A 21,991-nucleotide genomic window follows, 5' to 3' on the forward strand; every position below is an offset into this window, starting at 1 on the left:
GGATAAAAGAACATAGTGCCTGTCTTTATGTCAGAACTCTGTCAAAAAGACCTATGACTTAACTTTGACTGTTGAGTATGAAAGAAGTTCAGAGGTACGAGTGATGATACACCTGCCTGTGTCTGATGAATGATACAGGTATGTCCTACTGTCTGGTATAATTCATTTGCTGGATTCATTCAGCATGAGTTTTTCCAAAATTTATGGTTTTCTGCAAATATATAGCCCTGGTATTAAAAGGGCAAAAGCTGGAGTTCAGTTGTGTAGAAGAGAGAATCTCTTCTGCTAGTAGGAGAGGATATTTTCAGTTCATCATCTCTTCTTTCTTCCTCTTTCAGTTCCCATCACCTGAGTGGGACACTGTGACTCCTGAAGCAAAGAATTTGATCAACCAGATGCTGACAATAAACCCAGCAAAGCGCATCACAGCTGACCAGGCTCTCAAACATCCATGGGTCTGCGTGAGTGTTTTTCTCTGTTACACTTTGATTTGTAGTTTACCCTGAACTGACACGTCAAGAAGACTTAGCTGCAGAGGAGCTTAGAATATTATAAATCTATCAGATTGTGATTTTTGGAGGCTGACCTTCAACAAACCAACTTTGTCATGCTGTGGTGCTTTTATTGCCATTGTAGGAAAAAATGAATGCCTCTTTCTTTTACAAGTCTTGTGAATGCCAGTAGTTTGTTTTTCTCCATATCTCCAATTCCAATACATATAATCCTAAAATGTCAGATGCATCAGGCAAAATATTTTAGGATTATTTTCTTCTTCATCTTAAACTTCAGTTTATTGCACTGCATATTTGTACTGCTGGAACATTTCTGCTGTGTTTCAACTTAACTAGTAGTAAATTTCAAAGCAGTGTAATGTCTTGGTGTTCTTCCTATGTAGTTTTTTTTTTGCACTGCCAGATTCTACACATGGGTATTTTTCATCTTTTGCAAAGTGAGCAAGGAAATCCTGGAACGTAGCTGTAAGTGGGCATAGGGAAGGACAGCAGTGGCATACTTTTTTTTTTTTAAATCTGTGAAGATTAAGTATTTCCTCCTAAGTCTAACCAGATGCTGTTGTAATACCATAACATACTTCTACTTTCTATGTGTCTAGTGTGTTCCTTAGCTCATTTGTTCTTAAGAAACTGTGGTAATTTTTCCTTCCTCCACAAAACAACAAATTAGCTATTTAACCTTATTATGTGAACATCTGCGTAACAGTTGTGTGAGCTGTCAAGTAGTGAGTTACTTGGAAGTCAGAATTTTACACTAGCTGAGACTTTGTGCATCTCTGAGGGTTGTTTTTTTTTTTTTTTAAACTCTGTGAATGTTTGTCATCAATAGCAGTTCCTATATATTTAACATTTGTCCCAGTGCCTCTACCAAAGCTATATGTATTATAGCTCACTCCCCACGACAATGTAATATAAAATGGTGTAAGAAAGGTTTTCATTCTCTGAGTTATGGGGATTTTGATTTTACTTCATAGCCATTTCAGTCCCTTACCCAATCTGTTTCCATTTGTGGTCTACATGCACACAACATAGGTCTTCTTACTGGAGATGTATTGCTCTGAATTAGGTGCAAGAAAAAGTATTAACGTTTTATCTGAGTCACTGGGTTTTAGTGTCTCTAAACTTCGGAAGTACATCCTGATTCTCTTAAGACAGAGATGAACAAGTGGGCATCAATGTCACTTCAAAGGAGGCTGGATAAGAAGTGATTATCAAATTTGTTGTGGAACACGGCTAAGTTACTTACTGCATACTGTGGTATACAGTGCAGCAGCTGACTAGCTTCAAAGTCAGTGTGAAAGCAGAGATTTCCTATGGAACTAGCTGAATCTGAGTGTGGTTTATAGTTCTCTTAGGCATTGCATATTTTCTTCCAGGCAGAAGAAAGGTAATGGCTGGCCTATACAGTCTGATCTGCCAAGTTAGTCAATCTCCCACTGTCCTTGTAAAGGGAATACAGGCTTGCAGCTCTGTGCATGAGCAACAGCTACTTTGGCATTAGTCTCTGGTTTCCTCATGTGCTCTAAATGCCTGGCAGCATCAGTCTCTGGTTTCCTCATGTGCTCTAAATGACTGTCAACACTTCTGGGAAGACTTCTTTTTGCAGCTGATGGGATCCCAGTCTAGTGTGGGTGACAGGTGTGCATCACTGGCTAGAGATTATGCCTTGGTTTTTGCATTGATGTAATATATCCATATTATTATTCCTCTTAGACACCAAGAATCTATTTTTGCAAAACTGATGAAAAGATGCTGAGGTCTCTGTTAGTCAGGCACTTAGAGTCAAGGAGTTACCAGGATGGCTGCCACTCTCTAATATTTACTTACTGCTTCGAATTTTCCACTGGAGGCTGTTCCTAACGCAGTCTGCATATTTTCTGCAGTGTCTCCAAGTCAGACCTTCACGGTGTGCTTATGCATAATGTGTGTGGGAGACATGGAGCATTGATACTCACTTGTACTTGAGTCACATTATTTCTTAGGCGCACTCAGGTAATGGTCATCCTCACGAGACGTTTTCTGCTAGTTTGGAAAGTTTGTAAGCTATGAATTGGCCACAGTGTTTTGCAGCCATAAAGTGATGAGAGGTTCAGCCATGTTGGTTTCCATATTGTGATGATGTGCTAATGAGGAGAACTCCTCCAGGTGATTTAGTTAGGCTAAGTTGCTGATTTATTTTTCTGTTCCTGTTTTTCAGCAACGATCTACTGTTGCTTCAATGATGCACAGGCAGGAGACTGTGGAATGCTTGAGAAAGTTCAATGCTAGAAGGAAGCTGAAAGTAAGTATATCATAACTGATGTGTAGTTTGTTGTTGTTTTTAATATTCTGAAGTTGAGGTTAATGCTTTCCGAGCAAAATATTTTTTATGATTAGCTCAGTAGTATTAATAAAGGACCTTGACCCCCAGTACAAGGTGCTAAGAAGTTATACTGAGGAGCTGTGTAGTTTCTTTCTCCAAAACTGCAAATTTCTCTTGTTGCTGTGCTGTACAATCATGTCTTCTACTTCCCTGCAAGAGAGTTGAAGTAGAACAGCTGATTTTTAAATTCTGATACTTTTAGTTGTGATCACTCTCCACCTTTCAGTAATAGTATATCAGGTGCCTGTAGCTAAGGAAAGCCTCTGGATTTTGTGCGGAGCAGTTACTTGCAAGCTAGGAGGCAACTGAGTATCTAAACACCATACTTGGTGCCATTTTAGATCTCCTAGGCTGTATCTTGCTCAGCTTCTAGCAGCTGCTCTAGAAAGGCAAGACTGAGCAATCTCATGCCAAGTCCAACAGCCACATGCTGGAGATCCTAGGACTTCCCAGGGTAGCATTAGGATGCCTCTGCTTTGGTACCTAATTCACTCTGTTCCCCATGGGTAAGCCCCTCTCTGGGGTGAGTGACACTGTCTGTTATCCCTGCTCTTTCTCCCTCACAGGGTGCAATCCTCACAACGATGCTTGTGTCTCGGAATTTTTCAGGTAAACTTTCACTGTTTTCATTCCTTCTCTCATTTTGATTTGTGTGAATTGTGGGATGTTTAAACCTTTCTATGGGTGAGTAGGGTGGGAGGAAACATGCTCAAAGTTCATCCTAATGTAGGAAGGGTCACATTGCCTTGGCTGGTGACCAGTGTGAGAAAAAGAGTGATTTGTTTGAGGAAGAGCATTTGAAGCTGTAGTCTGGTACAAGACAGAAGCAAAGTCAGCTGCGACAATCCCCTAATGATATTTTGTAATTTTGGGGGAGTTTTAGCTGGCATTTATCAGTTTTATTGTCTGAAACCAATAAGAGTCAGGAAGACTTGCTCATTAGCAGTGATTCTTTTAGATTTGTGGCAGGGACACAGAGCAAATAATATTATTGGTGAGAATGGGAGCACGAGCTTTTCGAGTATTGTATTACTTTGACTCAACAAAAAGGAGTCTGAAGCATCTAACTATTAGAGCTGCTCTATTTGGAGTCTCAGAAGTGGTTTTCATCCTTTCAAGCTTAATAACTGGTAGTCTGGCTCCCACTCAACTGCATTACGTAGTGCACTTAGTGGAGACGCAAATCTCAGCATGCAAATCAGTACTTTTTGCAAGATGACTGTCTTGGCTCAGCGCATTTATGTGGTGCACTCTTACCCTATGTGTTCACTTCCATTTGGGTGGAAAACCTCTATCTGCAAGTGCTTTTGGTTTGTAGAATCATTTGCTTTCTTTGCACTCACTGCCATTTCTTCTCTTTTAAAAAGGGTGATCATTGAATTAATGAGTCAGATTTTTATTCTACCTGACTCCAGTTACTTTCAGGCGAAAGTCTGCTATATGCATTATAAGTGATGAAGAATGAAAAGGAAGTGTGTTAATTTTATCTGCCTGTTTACTAATGGTGGAAACCAATACTAACGCTCTGTGATGTTGCAGTAAGCATCTAAGTAGAATGAAAACCTCTGTGAAATATTATCCCAGCATTCAGACTGTACATTCATGCATATAATCTTTTGTGAAATCAGGACGGCATTTTTAACAACCTGTATGGATTCAGGTAATTTCAGTGGTGCTTTTCAAATAAAGTCAGGAAGTGGAAATCCAGCCCTGATTAAGGAGCAGCCTTTAGCAACTTCAGAATTGTTTTTTCCTTGGTTCTAGCTTTAGAGTGAACCTGTGCCAATGTCAGGACTGTGCAAAAAGTAAGTGTGACTACAGCGATTTCCCTCGAATTTCTGCTTATTTGGCAGAATCACTTTCTTGATTCACTTGTCTCAGATTGTGTTATGAGAGGACTTGATAGTAACACACTTTTCAGAGAATCATTTTGAAATAACCATTGGAAAAGTGATAGCACAACTACAGGGCTTCAACAGAGCTGCGTAAAACATTCTTTTGGGTTTTCTTGCTGGTATGATCTGTCTTTGATCTATTCAAACTGCTTGTTTGTATTTCACTTGATGATTCTGTATTAGTTTATTTTTTTAAACAGCAGTTTTAGATTCCTTTTTAGTCTATAAATGTTATTACTTCTAATGAAGCTGCAGAAGTACTTAGGTAATAAATCTCCTGTGGCCCAGATTTTGATTAAGTGGAATGCCTGAGAGAAGGGTTCTCCTTAATGGTGTGTGACCTATGTATCCGCTTATTCCCTGAACTAATATCAAGGAGGAAAAGGCTTGCTCTGCTCATTCTTCTGTCTCAAAGGCTGAAGCTGCTGGATCCTTTTCAGTTAACAGCTGAAGAGGAGGCAATCCTAGGTGGCCTGTAGTGAGTTCAGAGTTCTCAGTATCACTGAGTTCTGCTTTGAATATAAGCTCTGATCTCAGGTAATGAGATGTGCTGAAAAACTGTCCGAAAGGAAATGCTGAGAATTGAAATGCAAGGCAATCAAAGCTTCTGTGGGTAGTAGCTGTTCTTAATATCTTGATGCCTTTTGGAAGTGAAGAGATCAGCTACTCCTATTTTCTCTGTATGACTGTCATGTCAGGTCATCAAATTGCACTTGAAAAGTCCTGAAAGAACTTGAAAAGTTCTTTCCCTTTAAGGCAGTGGGGGTTTTTGTCTTCTCCAATTGGGTGACACTGTTTTGTGGGCCTCTGAAAGCTGCATTCTCAGCACGCAGGGATCCAGATTTATGAGGAGAGAAGCTTCTTTCCTGTCTGGGAATGAGATCTTCTAAAGCATTCTTCACAGATATTTTGAATTAAGAGGAAAATGAAGACTCATGTGACCCTGGTTTCAATTAATTAGGTGAGAGAGAGTACTATCTGCAGGAAAAATGAGAAAGCCTCTTCAGTGCTGTTGTCATTACTGTCGCCTCTGTCAAACATTTTATACCATAGAGTTTATGCATTTGACTGTATGGTTTTAACTTGTGATAAATTTTTATGATTAAAGGGTCTGTAGCTGTACTTTTTTTCTGCCAAAGTCTTCCTTTTACAGAACAGAAAAAAAGTTTTTTGTGAGTATTCTGTTGCTTGCTAGATTCCTGTTGTCAGATCAAGTCCTGAAGATTAAAAAAAAACAAAAGTGATCTGGCTCCTTTCCCCACTTACGGCATATTCAACAATTAATATTGGCTGTTTGTGGTTCCTTTGAAATGATTGTATCTCATGTCAGCAGATAAAAGCAGATAAAGTTTCATTGCTTTTGCTATAAGTCAGGAAATTGAGATCTGGTTCTAATAAGGTCTGTAATTACTGTCGGCTCTATGGTAGGCATTCGCTTGGCTAAGAGAGAACATTGTTGTATCAACACTGATTATGGATCTTTGGAGTCACACCGGGGTACAACCACAGTGATGTAGGGTAGGTGATCACTTGTGGCTTTGATGTTCAGGCAGCTGAAACAAGCGCTGATGTGACCTGATACAACCTGATGTGTTTGCTTACAGAGTAGAGGAGTGCAGTCAGATCAATAGATTAGTTCATATGCAAGGAACTCCTAAATCACCTTCTGAGAAATAAATGTAAATTTATTACTAAGAGAAAGCTGGCAAGGTATTCAGAGATTCCTAATACTTGCAGACTTTGGGGTGCCTGGGCTCAGTTATGTAACTAAAATTCTGTAAGAGCCTGCTACAAACTGAACATGGTTGGACAAATTTGCTTTTTATCTTAGAAGCGCACATCTTCACGAAGTGGCTTTTCTCCATAAGACTTACAAACAGATTGGGAAACAGTGTTGATAATCTCGTGCAAACTCTGTACTGGAATTACTGATTGAGAGAAGAGTTGTCATACAAACTTTCACACTCTGAAATGCACTTCTGTCAAACGTACCAGCACGAAACATGTGTACTACCCTGTTGTGTTAAAATAAATCCTAAGGCAGACATTAAAGGTAATTAAGCCTTGTGCCTGAAACCTCTAACTGGGATTTTTTTCTTGGGAATTGTCACTGCTTGCTCAAGATAATTTTCTGAGGGAGTTAGTATAACAGCTTGTGACAATAACTGGAACTTGTTACTTGTCCCTGCAGATCCTTGTTGACTCTCTGATGTAAAGTTTTGGTTTTTTAACTAGTTAGATGAGGTTGAGAGAGGCTGGAAATAAATTCAGAGAGCAGTTTGTTGAAAATGTGCCATCTTTAATCAGTGATGTAACTGAAGTGATCTTAAAGAATTTAATTACCTTACAACTTAATAAACTTCTTGTTGTCCTTGACCTTCCTCACCTGTTCACTGTAGCCTGTGCACTGATGTTTTTGAACTAAATAAAGATTAAGAAGAAGGAAAGAATACAAATAATGAAGTGACACTGAAATATTTCACTATTCTGTTATACCAAAATGGCTTGTAAAACTAAGTTTTTTTTTCATTTGTGTGTATGTGTACACATATGTATTTTATACTCAAATTAGAGTTTGTTCTCTTTATCATAGAATGGCTTAGATGGGAAGGAGCCTTAAAGGTCACTCAGTTTCAACTCCCTGTCATGGGCAGGGTTTCCATTCACCAGGTCAGGCTGCCCAAGGCCCCATCCAACGAGGGTTTGAATGTCTTCACGCATATGGGGCATCCACAGCTTTTCTGGGCACCCTGTTCCAGTGCCTCACCACCCTCTGAATAAAGATTTTTTTTCCCAGTGTCTAAACTAGATTTCCCCTCTTTTATTTTAAAGCCATTCTTGTGCTGTTGCTGTCTGCACACGTGAGAAGTCCATCCTCCTCTTGCTCATAAGTACTCAAGTACTGGAAATCTGCAATTAGGTCTCCCCAGAGCCTTTTCTTTCCCAAGCTAAATAAGCCCAGCTCCCTTAGCCTTCTTCATAGAAGTGCTCCAGCCCTCAGGCCATCTTTGTGTCCCTCCTCTGGATCAACTCCAACAGTTCCACATCTTTCTTCTGCTGGGGGCCAAAGTACAGTTAAAATTGTGCGAGTAATACATTTGAAATTTCTGCTGTGTTGTTTTAGTTACAAAGATATGCTTTCAGGACCAGAAATTTGTGTCACTGACCTAATGCAAACCCTAACCTTTTGATGTGAATTCAAAGGGTGAAAATATGGAGGAGCAGATTTGTCAAGAAGTTTCTGTAGAACTTTGAATAAATGAGTATGAGAGCAGTGAGAACTGCATTTTCCAAGCAGAAAATGAAGTCATATTTAATGAAAAGTTACTTTAAGTGTTTTCTCTGTTAATTTGCCTAATAATCAGGAATTTCAGGATGTGATAAACAACTACTACAGTGTGGACCTGCTGAAGTAATATACTTCAGTAAGTAAACTTCCATCTTGCACTTCCTAGAATTGCGTGATATTATGACAGAATATCAGTATTTATCATGTATGGCCTGAGAGTGTATTGTATCATCAAAAAGGAATTTAAATGATTCCCATTGGTTTTATCTTCCTCTCCCCGAAGTGCAGGAGAATTCTGTGAATGCCTTTTCTTGCATTATTTGCTCTTCATCTCTTCATTTATTGGCTTGTGAGGAAACTGAGTTTTTGTAATACTACAAGGATGATGTTCAATCAACTCTTGGATTTCAGATGGACAGGAGCATCAGTCTCCAAGATCGGTGTTCAGAGACAGTCTTGACCTCATAGGCTCTGCGCTCTGTACATGCATGTAGACGCTTGCATAGTGGTCATCTTTCAGGATGTGAAATTTTTGCAATAGGTGGGCAGATATTTGAAAGCATAAAATATCACAAAATGTAAGGCTGGGCTTTGGCTCTTTGTAAATCATCTTCTTGGAGAATGCCTTAGTTTTCTGAGGCTGGTAGGGGGCAAAAAACAGAAGGAAATCAACTGCGCCGCACACAATTTCCCTGTTATTCATTAGCTGGAGAACTGGGAGCTCTTCAGCTCCTGCCAAGAGGATACTACTGGGTTGTGTATTTCAGGCTTTAGTATTAATGAATGCTAGTTACCTCTTTTAATCTTTCTTTGAGAACCATTTGGGTTTTTATGGAGGATCCAAGTGTTCCTTCAAACCTTTGAGACTTTTCCAAGTGTTGCACGTATCTTCACTGTGCTATTGACATGAACAGTGTTTGGTGATAGGAATTGGATAGGAAGGAAGGTTTGTGCTATGTCTAGAGATTCTGTAGGTCCAGACCACATAAAGATTTGTCTTGCCTAACTGTTTGGGAGGTTTTATCTGCCTTTCCATCTGGTTATACCTTTTTTTTCTCATTTGAAAAAGTGTTTTGGAGTGGCTGGGCTTCACAAAACTTCCGTTATTCTATTGTAGAGTCATTGCAGAATGACTCTAGTCTTGTTGAGGAATAAATGCCAGAGCATAATGTTCCCGTGCAATTGCCAGGCATCACTGCTGTTCCAGCAAATTCCTTTAACAGCTCAGTGGAGAATCTAAGAGGAATGGGATTGCCAAGAAACCAAAATAGGGATAGAGGACATAGGACAACAACTCCCTGCTTTTCAGGGAAATCATCCTGCTGGGTTTAAATGGACACTAGTGACTTGCACCTGAAAAGCCACCATGGCAAAGTGTTAAGTTGGCTGTTTTGCTGATGGAAGCAGTAGCCACTATCAGGTTGTTTCATACCTCTCCTTTAGAGATGATGCTAGGTGGCAGAGAAGAGTTTCTTCCTGTAAAAGCATAATCAATTTAGAGAAATGTGGTTTGAATGGCTTTCTCATGATATTTACATATAGATGGTAGTTTCTAAATAATGCCTTTCATTGTAACACTTTGTTAAACATGGTCAGCAGCTTCTTCATGGGTAATCTATGCTCCTTGATAGAAGGATATAATGGCTTTGTCTGGAGCAGTTCATTTCTCTTGCTTGCTTTCTTTGTTGCCCTCTGTACCGGAAATGTCTGTAAAAGCAGAGTGTATTTTGTTTTTGCCCAGAATTAGAGATAGGAGTTAGAATACACAGATTTTTGTTGCTTTTTTTTTTCCTCCTCACTTTGAGGATGTACCATCCTTTATTTTTTCTTAAGTGTTGTGAGGCTATAATGTTTACATGCTTTCAGCTGCTGTTGTGTGAGGTACCTTGATGTATGTGTGTAATAAATGCTGGACATGTTTTGACCTCCGTGTCCCCTTGTTCTCCTTCTAACTTCCATGTGGAATTGAGCTGACATCCTTCATCTGAAGGTGGCAAGGACTCATCTGCTGAATTCACTCTCGCAGTATTTCTGTAGATGTACAGTCAGGAAAGAGGCTGTTGCAGGGCAGATGAGTTGCCTAGGACAGTTTGTCTGCTCACCTTTACCTGTGCACATTGGAGCACTGTGTTTTGACCAATCATTTTTAGACAATATCTGCCTGAATTTTTCCCGGTGTTCTGGGATGGTTTGAGGGCAGGGATGAAGGTAGATTCCTGAGTTTGTATCTGCATAATGGAGCAGAACTTAAGAGGAGGAGAATTTGCACCAGCTTTACTGATACCATGTAGCTGATCCATATCTATAGGGTCATGTGGCAGGAAAGGCAGGGTGGGAAGTGCTTTGAGAGAAAATTTCTGCAATTGCTTGAATCCTGCAAAAGAAACTTTTCCCGATGTTGCTGGTTCTAGAGAGAGACTGAGCATTGCGTGGGTTGGTCATTCCTGGTGAGTGAAGTATTTCAACAGTCATGTGAACGTTGTTTTACTACTTGCCTTGCCTTTTAGGCTCCAGCACTGCATGGGCAAAAATCCAGGTCAAGTCCCTGAATGCATACACTTCCTGGCAGCTGCTTAGTGGAGGTGTCAGTGTGTTGGTCCAGCAGGTCTCTAGCATGCTGTTTACAGTGGAGCTAAAACAACTACATGATCTTCATTAAATAGGCAAACTTTTTTTTCATAATAGCTGAGCTTTATAGATGGGGTCTCACTGCTGACAGTCATTGTCAGCGTCTCACTTTCATGTAATAGATGGAGCAATTCCTTCTTGAGTCCCAAGTGTGTGTGCCCTCTGCCAGGCATTTGCAGTGAATTCCCTGTCTATGCTTATCATACTCTCACTTTCATGACTAATGCCAGTTGTTTGGGTTGAGCACAGCAGAGCATTATCTTAATGTGAAGAACTTCAGCCTAGTTCCTGTCTCTTTTTCTTTTTTAGTGGTTGTCAGACTCTGCCTTTTGCACTTCTCCAGTCTCATCATTTCTGATGTCCCAAATGTTCCTATACTGTTGTTGTGTATGGTGGTGATTAGGAGGTCTCTGCATTATCAGTGCCCCCTTTGTAAGCAAAGTCTTATGTAAATAGCTGTACTGGAGGGTAAGGTTTATCCCTCTTGCAGAGATCTGGTACATTTTTCTAGCTTTCCCCTCTGTAACTGCTGGCATTCCTGGATATGGGGTCACAGTGTGCCGGTAGAGGGTTGAAACACAGGAGCTCTAAAGTCTCTTTTCAGAGTTGCTGAGATTCTGATAGCAGAAGGATTTTTGCCCAGTTAAGATGCACAGAGAATGGAATGGGTGTTCCTCTGCTACCAGGATAATGTTCCTGGCTGACTGGGCCTAACTTCCAGGGCTCTTGCTGTTAGAGGGAGATTAGCAGGATGACTATCATTCTGAAGTCTTATGCAGTTTTGAGGGAAGTGAGAAGAGTTTAAAAATGAAAAACTGACCTATTTCTCCTGCTTCTCTTCACAGCTGCCAAAAGCCTGCTGAACAAGAAATCAGATGGAGTGAAGGTAAGTTCTTGTTTTCCCATTTCGCTTTCTCTCCCACCACCTGAACAGAAGGCAGCCACTTTCTCCATTCCCTTACAGGGTAAAACCACAGCCCTGTCTTGTGGCTTGGGTTGTTACGATCATTGCATAGTAATGAACCCCGGGTGGGATGATCCTTACATGCACTGTAGATGTCACACAACAAGCTAGGTACAAGATTTCTTTTTCCCCTTTCTCTGAAGTATGGAGAACTTGTCAGTGTTATGGATTGAAAAGACCAAAGACCTGCTCAAGTGCGATACATGGCTCTGACTCAGTACAGAATGCACTGGGTATAGAAATTGCACACAGCAATTATCAGTTGCTGATGATACCCACCAGATCCCATGGAAATCTTTGTCTCCCTCCTTTGACAGATACTGAAGTTTAGGGTAGGGAAGGAAAAGTCTTCAGATATTCCTGTTCAGACAGAGTGGAACCTGAAATTTGTGTCAGAGTTCAGCTACCATGCCTGAAATTCAGGCACTCTCTTATTCCCTTCTGAGGGGAATTACTTCTTCCTCATTTCACTATTTGTATCATAGTCATCCTTTTGTTCTGTAGGCCAAATAGGTCATTCCTAGGCTGTGTTATTGCAGGCTGTAGTTTTTTGTGATCTGTTACTGGAGTAGCCATGGGCCCAAGCAGCATCTTCTAGTAAGAGTTCTAAATAATACTGTCCTCTGCATGAGAAGAATGTGTTTGTTTTATTTGCTTGTAATTCCACTTGAAGCTGAAACCTTTCTTCACAACTATTAAGCAGAATACTTCATCTGGTTTTGCACTGTGGACAGTCTTCATTCTGCCCCTACTTTGGGGATTGACATGCACACTGCAGGGCTAGCATGCTCATCTCCCATTCTCTTATCCTTTTTCCATTTTAATGAAGCTCTGTTTCCAGAGGACTCATAGTTATAAGGAGACAACTGGAAAAACGGCTTCAGAGTAGTGACGTTTATTTTGAGGACTGCTCTAGTAAAATCTTCATTCTTGCAGTTCTGCTTCGGTCTGCTCCAACAACATTTCCCAAGCCTTTGGGAATTTTTGCCTAAGAAACAATGTGGATTTTGCCCCAACTTTTCATCGTTTGAAATGTGCCTGCAAGGGTGAATTCTTGTGCCTTTGCACATGCTTTCCTCTTTTGTACAGACATACATCAAACACATGCACAATAATACAGTGTGTCACATCTGTAGATATGAAAATCATTGCAGTAAAATCCCAGCAGAATGAGAATGGATGATCCCAAATGTTGTGAACTGAGAACTTCAAAATCCCAACGTTACAGGGGAGAAGCAATTGGAAAGCCAGTAAATAACACATCTTAGTTTTTGTCCCCTAAAGAATTTAAAAAAAAAAAAAAAAAAAGGCTTTTGTCTCAGAATTTTTTATTTCCAGTAGTCACTCATAGTTTTACTTTGGTGAAGATCTTCTGAAGGCAGATAGATGATGTTCACGCTGGCACTGAGACACAGCTTCCTGGTCATGTAGTCACAAGGAGATCTTTACAATTGAAAGATGCTTCCAGTTCATAGAAAGTGTGAGTTGTGCTCTTTGCTTAGAACACAAAATCTTCCTCCTTTGAATGGAGTAAAATCGGGTTTACTCTTCACAGGGCATGTGGTAGTATCACAGTAGTGATAATGTGGAAGCTGGGTGAGAGAATATAGCATTTTCCATATGCGCTAAATGGAGTTGCCTTCTTCTGCTTGTGGGTGAGAGACTTGCAGTCAAGTGTTTGCGTGCAATTTCCTCTCTTCTGTTAGAGAAACCTGTTCTGCAGTATGAACCTGAGTGGTGCCCAAGGGAGACATGACCCGGTGCCACATGTTTTCAGCCTCAGCTGAGGGCTTTTTGAAGAGTTAAGCTTCCACTTTTCCCCAAATGGCATCTAACTTCAGGTGAGGCTTTTGGGTCCTCGTTTATGTGAGTTTTGTAACTCAGAGATATATTGTATATTTCTTTCTAAAATTTGTGCTTTAGAACCCTCTTGCTTAAAAATGAAGATATATACAAATACAGGTCTCTTCCCTGCCATGCTCATGTTAAATGAGGCAGCGAGCATGTGGTGGCCTCTGTGTAGTACATTGTATACTTTTATTGAAGGACACGTGTAAACACAGAAGTATCTTTTTACTCTGCCTTACTTTCCATGTATAAGCTCTTGTTTCCCAGTAGTCACCTCATTGAAATGTAGCCTTTTTTCCCCTTGTATTTGTTTTTATGAGTGGCACTGGTATACTTGACTGCTGTGAAGTAGTCTTTGTGCCAGTCAGTTTGGTTGGTGGCCTCACTGTTGTTAGTTCTTTTTGTGTGTTGTTCCACATGCAGGAAACATGTGATCTTAGCCATACTTTTCTCATCCTAGTTAGTTCTGACCAAAAACTTGTGCCCAGTGATGAGTTTGGTTAGAGAGCATCTGGCCTTGCATTGCCTGTAGTGGATTATTTTTTTTTCCTGTTTGCAGTAGTGCAGAACTCAGACAAAATGACCAAATGCACTTTCATCTTTGTGGTATCTTTACTACTCCCGCTTCCTATATACAAGATTTTACATTAGATGTAGATCTAGAACAAGTGTTGCATGCTGAATATTCAGCTGTAGCCTTCTGCTGACCACATGTCATGTGGCTAGGTTGTTTCTTCCATTCCCACCAGACAAGAAGACTTCTGGTTTTTCCTTGTTTTTCTTTTGAAAATTAATTATTTTTTAATGTCTTGTTAGAAATTCATGCATTGTAAAGATTTGTAAGAAAGTATTTCAGCTTTTCCCTTGGTTTTTCCTGGTAAGGAAAAACTCCTGTGACAGCACTCGTGTGCTCCACAAAAGCGCTGTCAGATATCTACGCAGTAGATGAAACAAACATAGCATTTCTGCCATGAATTGATGATACACAACTGTAAAAATTAATGGCTCCAAACCTTTTGAGAGGAAAGCGCGATCAGTTTGTCATGATTTGCTTTCTATTCATTTTCTCCTATCTTCATCTGGTATTCAGAGGTATTTATGCTACAGTCCTACCTTAGCTCACAAATAGAGTTGAAATTCATACCACATGGTTTAAGTGAGGCCTATATGTCTTTCTTGTGCATTATTCACAAGAGTTTCTTGCGTATGTCTGTTAGTGAATATATGATGCAAAGTGAAGAGGGTTGCTGCTGATTTAGCATAAATGATGAGAGAGATGTGCTATAGCCATATGTCGTGATGAGGGCATGATGCTCATATGATATGCTAGCTGTAAGAAACAAACACAAGTTTTATTTGTTTCTGTGAAACTGACTTTACCTGTTATCTGAGGCAAGCATAACATGCTGGATCAGTGAGGATGCATATATTTTACTTGCATCAGATGTTTTTGGACAGGGGAAAAAAGAACTCAAATCAGTAGGAGAGGACAGAAAGGAAAGATTTTTATTCCAGTGTAAGTGTGTCTGGAGTTGGTGACATTTGATGAACTTCATTTTGGTTAATTTCTTTGTGGATGACCCTCTCCTCTAGCAAGTTCGTTGTGTGTCTATTTGAAGTATCCCTGGTTTTCGTTCTGCACTGCTGCTTCTATTTAAAGTACTAATTCTACTAATTGGTAGATATTTCATCAGCTTGGCACTTGAGAACTTTTCCGTTATCTTAAATAATGAATGATTTAAACTGCCTTGAATCTTAAATTGTCCCTGCTCATCAAACCTTTGCTGGTAGTGCTGCCCTCACTTTCTTCAGGCATAATTTGGATCCAAGCTGATGGAGTAGCAACAAGGAAGGCCCAGATTTGACACTAAAGGAGCATGCTTTTCTGCTTTCAAATCTAGAAAGCGAGGCTATAGAAGATACTGAGTGACGAATTGCAGAGCCATGTAATATACCAGATATCTTGTGGGCCAGCACTGTAGGTTCCAGGTATTTTTATTTTTATTTTTATTTTTACGATTCTGCATTTATGAGCAACATTGTGCAGCTGCAATTTTTAACTTTATTTTGCACCGTTTCGTATCAAATCTACTTCCTATCTTGTTCCTCTTTCTGCTGTGATCTGGATTTACTGTCCAGTGAAGGTGACGGAGGGGTTAAGGAACGAGCAGGGGCAGACAACTAGATGAAGATTAAGGATACTTTCTGTTGAATGTCTGTTCTCTGCCCTTGTCAGGATCTGGGCTCCCTGTAGTTGGTGTCATAGTCCTGCTGTTGATTTTGTCTCTAGGCAGAACTTGAAACAACCTTGCTCTTTTTTCTCCTAAAGGGGGATTTCTTTTCCTTCTAGTGTGAGAGGATGCATTTGTTTCCAGTCATTGGAGGGCCTGTCAGAGCCATCTTTGTAATCAGAATATGCTGGTGCACAAATTGCTATTTTTAGTTAAGGATATAATTGTAATTATTTTAAAATTAGATCTTCTTAAGCTCTTTGGCAGTTTCATCTTCTTTTCATGGCTTTTTTTCTTTTCCACTGAACAATTAGGCTTGAGAATTCGAAATGACACTAATGATATTTTTCAGGCCAACTTTTATACAAATAGAAACTTGTGTGGAATTCTATGGGATGTAAAAAGGTTCAACAGCATTCACTTGAAGTGCTCTGCAAAAATTGTTGACTGTTTACCTTGTCTTTCTACTGCATCCATAGTTCTCTTTCACAGGAAATGCTGACTAGCGTAGCTGAAAGGAGAACTTAACTAGAAATGTGAAAATCCACATTTTATTGTAACAAGGTTAATTTTGTAATATTGTAAAGCCTTCCCTTAGTCTTATGTAACTGCAGAGATGTACCATATACCATTTGTTTTGCTGTTAATAAGGCACGTTGCAGTAAGAGTACGTTTTATGCCTAGTGGGTACTTCCCTGCACTTTGCCCAACAAAAAAGTGTGTGGGGAAGACAGGAGTGCTCTTTAAGCTGTCTTTGCTTTTGAGAAACCAGTTAGAGATGACATGCCTTGGATGAAAGCCACAACAGCACGGTGAACCAACAGGGAATCCTCAAAAATGATCTATCTTGAAATCTGTAGGGGTCAAGTAACACCCATGTGGTGATCAACATGAGTTAGTGCTCCTTTTCTGTCTGTGTATTGTACGTGATCTTGAAATCATACTCTTTAAATTAGATTATTATGCTAAAGCTAAATGAGGAGAACCCAAGTTCACCTGAACACCAGTTTTATGCTGAATAGCATTACACAAAATGCTCAGAGTGAGCACTTCAGGTCTGTTTAAGTCCTGACATCCAATAAGGCATTTTATGCACCTTTGATGCATTCACTCTTTGTACCGTATTGTTGTAATGCCTAGAAACTCCAGCTGAGATCAAGGGTCCAATGTGCTTAGCACTGTATTGATGCCTAAGCAGAAAATCCCTGCCTCTTAGCTTACAGTTTAAATAGACAAGCTGACAAAGGGCAGGAGAAAAAATGGATTCACAGAGACAAAATGATTGACTCAGCATCGCACAGAAAGACTAAAGCGAAGGTGGAAATAGGCCCCCACAGCTGCTAGTTCAGACTGCCTCTCACTGATTGACTTTGAGTTTACACTGAGTCCTGCAATGATTTTTCATTTTGTGAGTTAGAACAGGAGTGATATTTTAATAAATATACATATCTGTACATATGTAAATATACAAATATATAAATCTGTTTCAGACTGGAGGGGAACTGCGTGAAAATAGCAGGAATGCAAAAAGCTATTGTAAAAAATATATCCTTGTTAAGGGCGTAGAACTGAGTGGAATCTTTACTGGAATCACTCTACTTCCATTAGCATCTTCTAGCATGCGTTGTGTTTTCTGTAGGTGCTCAGAAGAGTTTACGCTGCTTCTTTCTAATATTGCAGCTATGCTGAAGAGACAGTGATTCTTCAGGGTATGTTCTGTCATCTGCTGACTTGAGCTTATTGTTACCTGAAGTGAGGTTCTTTAAATTTAATTGCAGAGAATCTATTCCTTTTTTAGGAAGTGACCACCTGAATTTAACACAAAAAATACCTGGGTTTGAGAGGAAAATGTTACTCATAGTGATTTGGGAGAATGTTTTGTTGCTTAGATTCAGGGAAATCCTTCAAGTGATCAGTGAAGTACTTTACTGTAAGCTAGATCTCTTTCTTTAACAATTTTTTCTACTCATGATATCTCTGTATTGCTTAAAAACACTTAGAGATGTAGCTGTCATGGAAATAGACCTATTAGTAAGCAAGCTTCTGTTATCTTATTTTCTTCCTGAGTTACAGTCACACCGCAAGAAAATAAGTAAGTTTTACTCATCTGGTCTTGGAAGGATGACACGGCTTGCCGTTACAGAGGGAATTTTGAGACCAGTTTGCTGTCAGAAACTTTCATTTGTTTATTTCAACTTAATGTTTTGATGCTTTAACACTTAATGTCAGTGCCTGGTGTTGGTGTTGTCCAGCCTGTCCTGAGTTGTAATAGCACTTGCATACTCTGTTCTCCTGACTCACCGCCTAGTCAGAAATGATGTGCTATGTGGGATATCATGTTAATAGACAAACTTTTAAATTTAGGTTGTACTTAATTAAATTCTGCTCTGCAGAAATGTCTGTTTCAAGCTGTGTCGGTGTTATTTTTGCCTTCAGTTCCGAAGAAGAGAAATAGAAGGGTGATTGTTTTCTGTATGGATTACTTGATTCTCCCTCTATGAAGAACTTTTGGTTCTCTCACCATTTTCCACTCCTTTACTTGTTTCTGTAACTGACTGGAAATCTACTGAAACATCAAGTGATGCTATCTTCCTTACAGAAAAGTTTCCCTGCAGTGTCTCTCTCTGCTACAACTTGTAGGATACATTAAAAATAACTCAGGTTTTGAAGCAGTTTCTCAGTTGGTGTGAAATTCATCTTTTCCCTGTCATGAATTCCCTGTTGTGACTGGAAACTCCTCTGAGTTGGTAGTAGTGTGAGCTTTGTATTCATTTGCTGGTGGTACATCCCATCTTAGCTCTAGCTTTAGGGAACACTTGTGGAGAAGTTAAAATGACTTAAAAGGAAATGGAGTCAATCAGAAGACTGTAAGGCAGGTAATGAATGGCAAGCCTTATGTTTCCTCCATGAAGTGGAAGATCAATCAACAAATCGGTGGGCGTCAAAGCTTACATAGCACCAAAGGATAGAAAGTTTATGCCGAGTTGATGGGGGTGAGAAACTGTAATGCTGAGACCTGCTGGATGTGGTGTGGACAGAGTGGGACACTGAGAGTGTCATGAAAGAGCAGAGAAATGCATGCTGAGCCTGGTTTATTGGAAAGTGATGTTTGGTGTGAAGGAGTCGTTGAAGATGACTGAAGATGTCTTTTGAGCAAGAATAAATTCCTGGAAAGCTGGGTAGTGCTTAAGCATTGCTCACTGCTTGTTCTCCCAGTATCTGAGAGTGCAAGGTGTTCTGGCTGTTTTTCTGTGCCTTTTTGCCTTTCTTGTTTTTCCTCTGTTTCTGAGCATGGGTGCATCTTGCCTCTCAAGTCAGCCCTAATTTCCTTGTAAGGGATCCTTTCTGCTGCTATGCACAAAAGTTTCCCCTTTTTCCTGAAGCCTTTGGGGACAGCTCTCCCACTGTGGTCTCCTTCCCACCCCCTCAGTCTAGTTGCAAACACACCCTTGCTTCTTATATGATGTGAATGACTGGAGGTTTACTGCTCACTTCTTCAGTGTTGCTGGGCAAGCTGCACATTTTTCTGAAATGGGAAAGCACATGGGAAAGACTCCCCTTGCATCCCATGTCTTGTACATATATATTCCTCCCTCTTCTCTCCTTTTATCAACGTATTGGGCACCTATGCTTTGACTTCAGTGTTTGAGTGGATGGGAGTCTTCCACCCTGCCCTTTCCCCTGGTGTGTAGCAGTGCTCTTCAACTTCTGACTGCACCTTGCTGTGTGTCTGTGCCTTTCTGTTGCTGCTTATACCTGCCGTAGGGGAGCATTATTGGCAGGGGGGCCCTCGCTGGCACACTAATGTGTGAATAGTTTCTGTGCTTTTCTTCTCATCTCCTTTCTTCCCTTCTCTTTCCCTCTCTCAATGGTGTGTCCAGAAAAGGAAGTCGAGCTCCAGTGTGCATTTGATGGTGAGCACCTCCCGTAAGCTGCCTGCGATTCGTGCGTCCGCCATTCTCATGCCATGCACGCTCGGCTTGTGCTCATCACCCTACATAGCATGTCTGTGCAGGGGGGAGGTGGCGGGGAGTCATTGTGCTCTGAAAAGTCCATGTCCTCACTAAAAGGGCTCTGTGATCGTCTGGCCCCCGGCCAGTCACACAGTTCCCATTTTGTGTGGAAAATCCGCTGCTGGAAATGCAGTTCGACCTTGCCTGCTGTCAGTGTCTGACTGGAGTGTGAAATAAAAAAGGCAGTTGTTCTCCTGGGCTCAGCAGGGCAGGTGTGTGCCTGGCCTGGACATGGGGCTTTGTCATTCTGTTGCAGAGGTGCCAAAAAGAAAAGCAGGTGCTTTGCCTGGTACTGGTGCAGTCATCCTTGTTGGGAGCCCTGCAGTGTAGAACAAACTGGGAGTCGCTCCAAATGTGGCAGAGATTGATGGGGCTCTACTGTACAGATGAAATATGTGGGCACAGCACTGCCAGGCGGCTCAGAGTTGCTGGTCACTTTTTTTTTTTTTTTTTTTTTGTTTTGTTTTGTTTTAGCATTCTTATTGGAAAGGTTTTCAGAGCGTTTATAATCCCGAACTTCCTTTTGTTTTGATCTCGTTTTATGTATCCCAGCATGACCAAATACCCAGTAACTACGTCCCCTGTCTTATTCATTTTGTTTTTCATCCATCCAGATGTTTGACATCTATAGAATATGTTACAAAAGTAGTCAGATCTACTCTGAAGGAAGCAAAGAGAAAATTGGCCAGTGCCATATTGTAAGGGCTCATATACAGCCTGTTAGATAACGCCTGTGTCTGTACACTGAGGTATTAACAGTGACTGAAGTACAAAATTAGTGATGGCATTGTCTCCTTTAGACTGAAGAAGAACAGAAAATATTTCTTGCTACTGCAGATGGGAATAGGAACGCTGTAGTAATGAGAAGGCAGAAGGATTTCTACGTTGTTGTCTGGAAGATACTTCCCCTCTTCCTCCTTCAGTTAGGAGGCTGCAGAGCCTTAAGACTCTGCAAACACAAAATGTAATCCCTAAGTACTGCTTGGAAAATCTGATGCTTGTATCATGCTTTTCACCAGCCCTGCCTTTATGAACTACCAGGGCAGGAGTTCTTTGTACTTTTCTAGCTTTGCCTATCTGCCCACTGCCAGCAGGAGTTAAATTCCCTCTGCGTGTTGTTTTAAAGCAGTTGGGGATATATAAACCTTGTAAGTGTCAGCCGTAGAAAACTTAGAAGCAGTGAAGGTGACTAAATAACCAGAGACGGCCCGTGTATCAGTACTTACGTTCTTTAGTTTGCCAGAAGTGTGTGTCCCTAGCGATATGATCACTGGTCTGTTTTCTTTCTCTTGCACCCTGTGTTGTTTGTGCCTGTCTTGTCTGTCTCTTGTCTAGCTCAGGAAACATTGCCAAATGCTGTGCCAAAACTAATAGTGTTACATGGATCTTCAGAAAGGCCTGACACCTTTTTAGGTGAATTGGCCTCTTCTAGCTTGAGCTGTGCTGCTTGAATTACCAAGGATTACAGCCTGCCCAGTGACACTGGGAAAAAGGGGTAAGAGCTGGCTGTTTACCCTGGGCTTGGGGTCAGACATACCAGACTTTTCCACTGGAGGGCAGTTGGCTAGAAAGCCAGAATACCCAAGTATGTGTGGAAAACTCAGTGCATCAGATACCTCTGTCAGAGAAAGAACTATGAAGTGTGTTTAGCCTAAGTCTTTTACCTCTTATTCTCTTGGGACTCTGTTGTGGTGTAGAATACTATGTGAATGGCAGATATACTACTTGACTGGCAAATATGATGCTCTTTTTCTGTCACTGGACAGGGAAGGGTTTGATGGATGAACTGAATACTCAGTGCAGTTTGGAGGGCAGGCTACATGTTCTGGGTGCGTGTGGATTTGTGCTTTGTAAGGTGACATCCCACACCTACAAAGCTGCTATATTAACTTTTTTCTCCAGAACAGTGGCTTTCTAGATGTTTTTTCTATTTGATCTCACGTATAAAGCATTTTTGTATGCCTTCTTTGATGCTAACTTTATCTTCTCATCCCAGTGAACTAAGAAAAATAAATTGTGCTTTGCTCGCTGCAAGAGGTTTGGAAGTTAGATCTCTGTGTTAGGATCACTGGTTTTGAAGACATACAGGAACTTCAGTGCTGTATGAATAAGTGGACCCAAGCATTGCCATGAAATAGATTGGGATTCATTTTTACAGGTCCATCTGTTCCTCTCTTATACTCACAGCAGCCTGTCATCTCTTGTGCCACCAGGCTGCAAATAACATGGAGGAAGTAAAGCTGTTGGAA

General features: G+C 40.6%; 1 protein-coding gene across 10 annotated transcripts in view; it reads left to right on the forward strand.

Moving 5' to 3' along the window:
* Positions 1–21,991, forward strand: part of CAMK2G (calcium/calmodulin dependent protein kinase II gamma) — a 110,530-nt gene that overhangs the window by 72,239 nt on the left and 16,300 nt on the right. For 7 of the 10 annotated variants that reach the window (XM_042863197.1, XM_042863198.1, XM_042863200.1 and 4 more), the window contains exons 10-13: positions 339–461; positions 2,710–2,793; positions 3,441–3,483; positions 11,532–11,572. In XM_042863197.1, coding sequence (XP_042719131.1) covers positions 339–461; positions 2,710–2,793; positions 3,441–3,483; positions 11,532–11,572 — 291 coding nt within the window. Of the gene's footprint in view, positions 1–338; positions 462–2,709; positions 2,794–3,440; positions 3,484–11,531; positions 11,573–19,610; positions 19,644–21,991 lie in introns of all 10 variants that reach the window. The other 3 variants (XM_042863199.1, XM_042863202.1, XM_042863205.1) reach the window with 1 other exon arrangement.

This window comes from Lagopus leucura, unplaced genomic scaffold (genome assembly GCF_019238085.1).
Source record: "Lagopus leucura isolate 7727_CA_CO unplaced genomic scaffold, USGS_WTPT01 Super-Scaffold_739, whole genome shotgun sequence".
Lineage (NCBI taxonomy): Eukaryota > Metazoa > Chordata > Aves > Galliformes > Phasianidae > Lagopus > Lagopus leucura.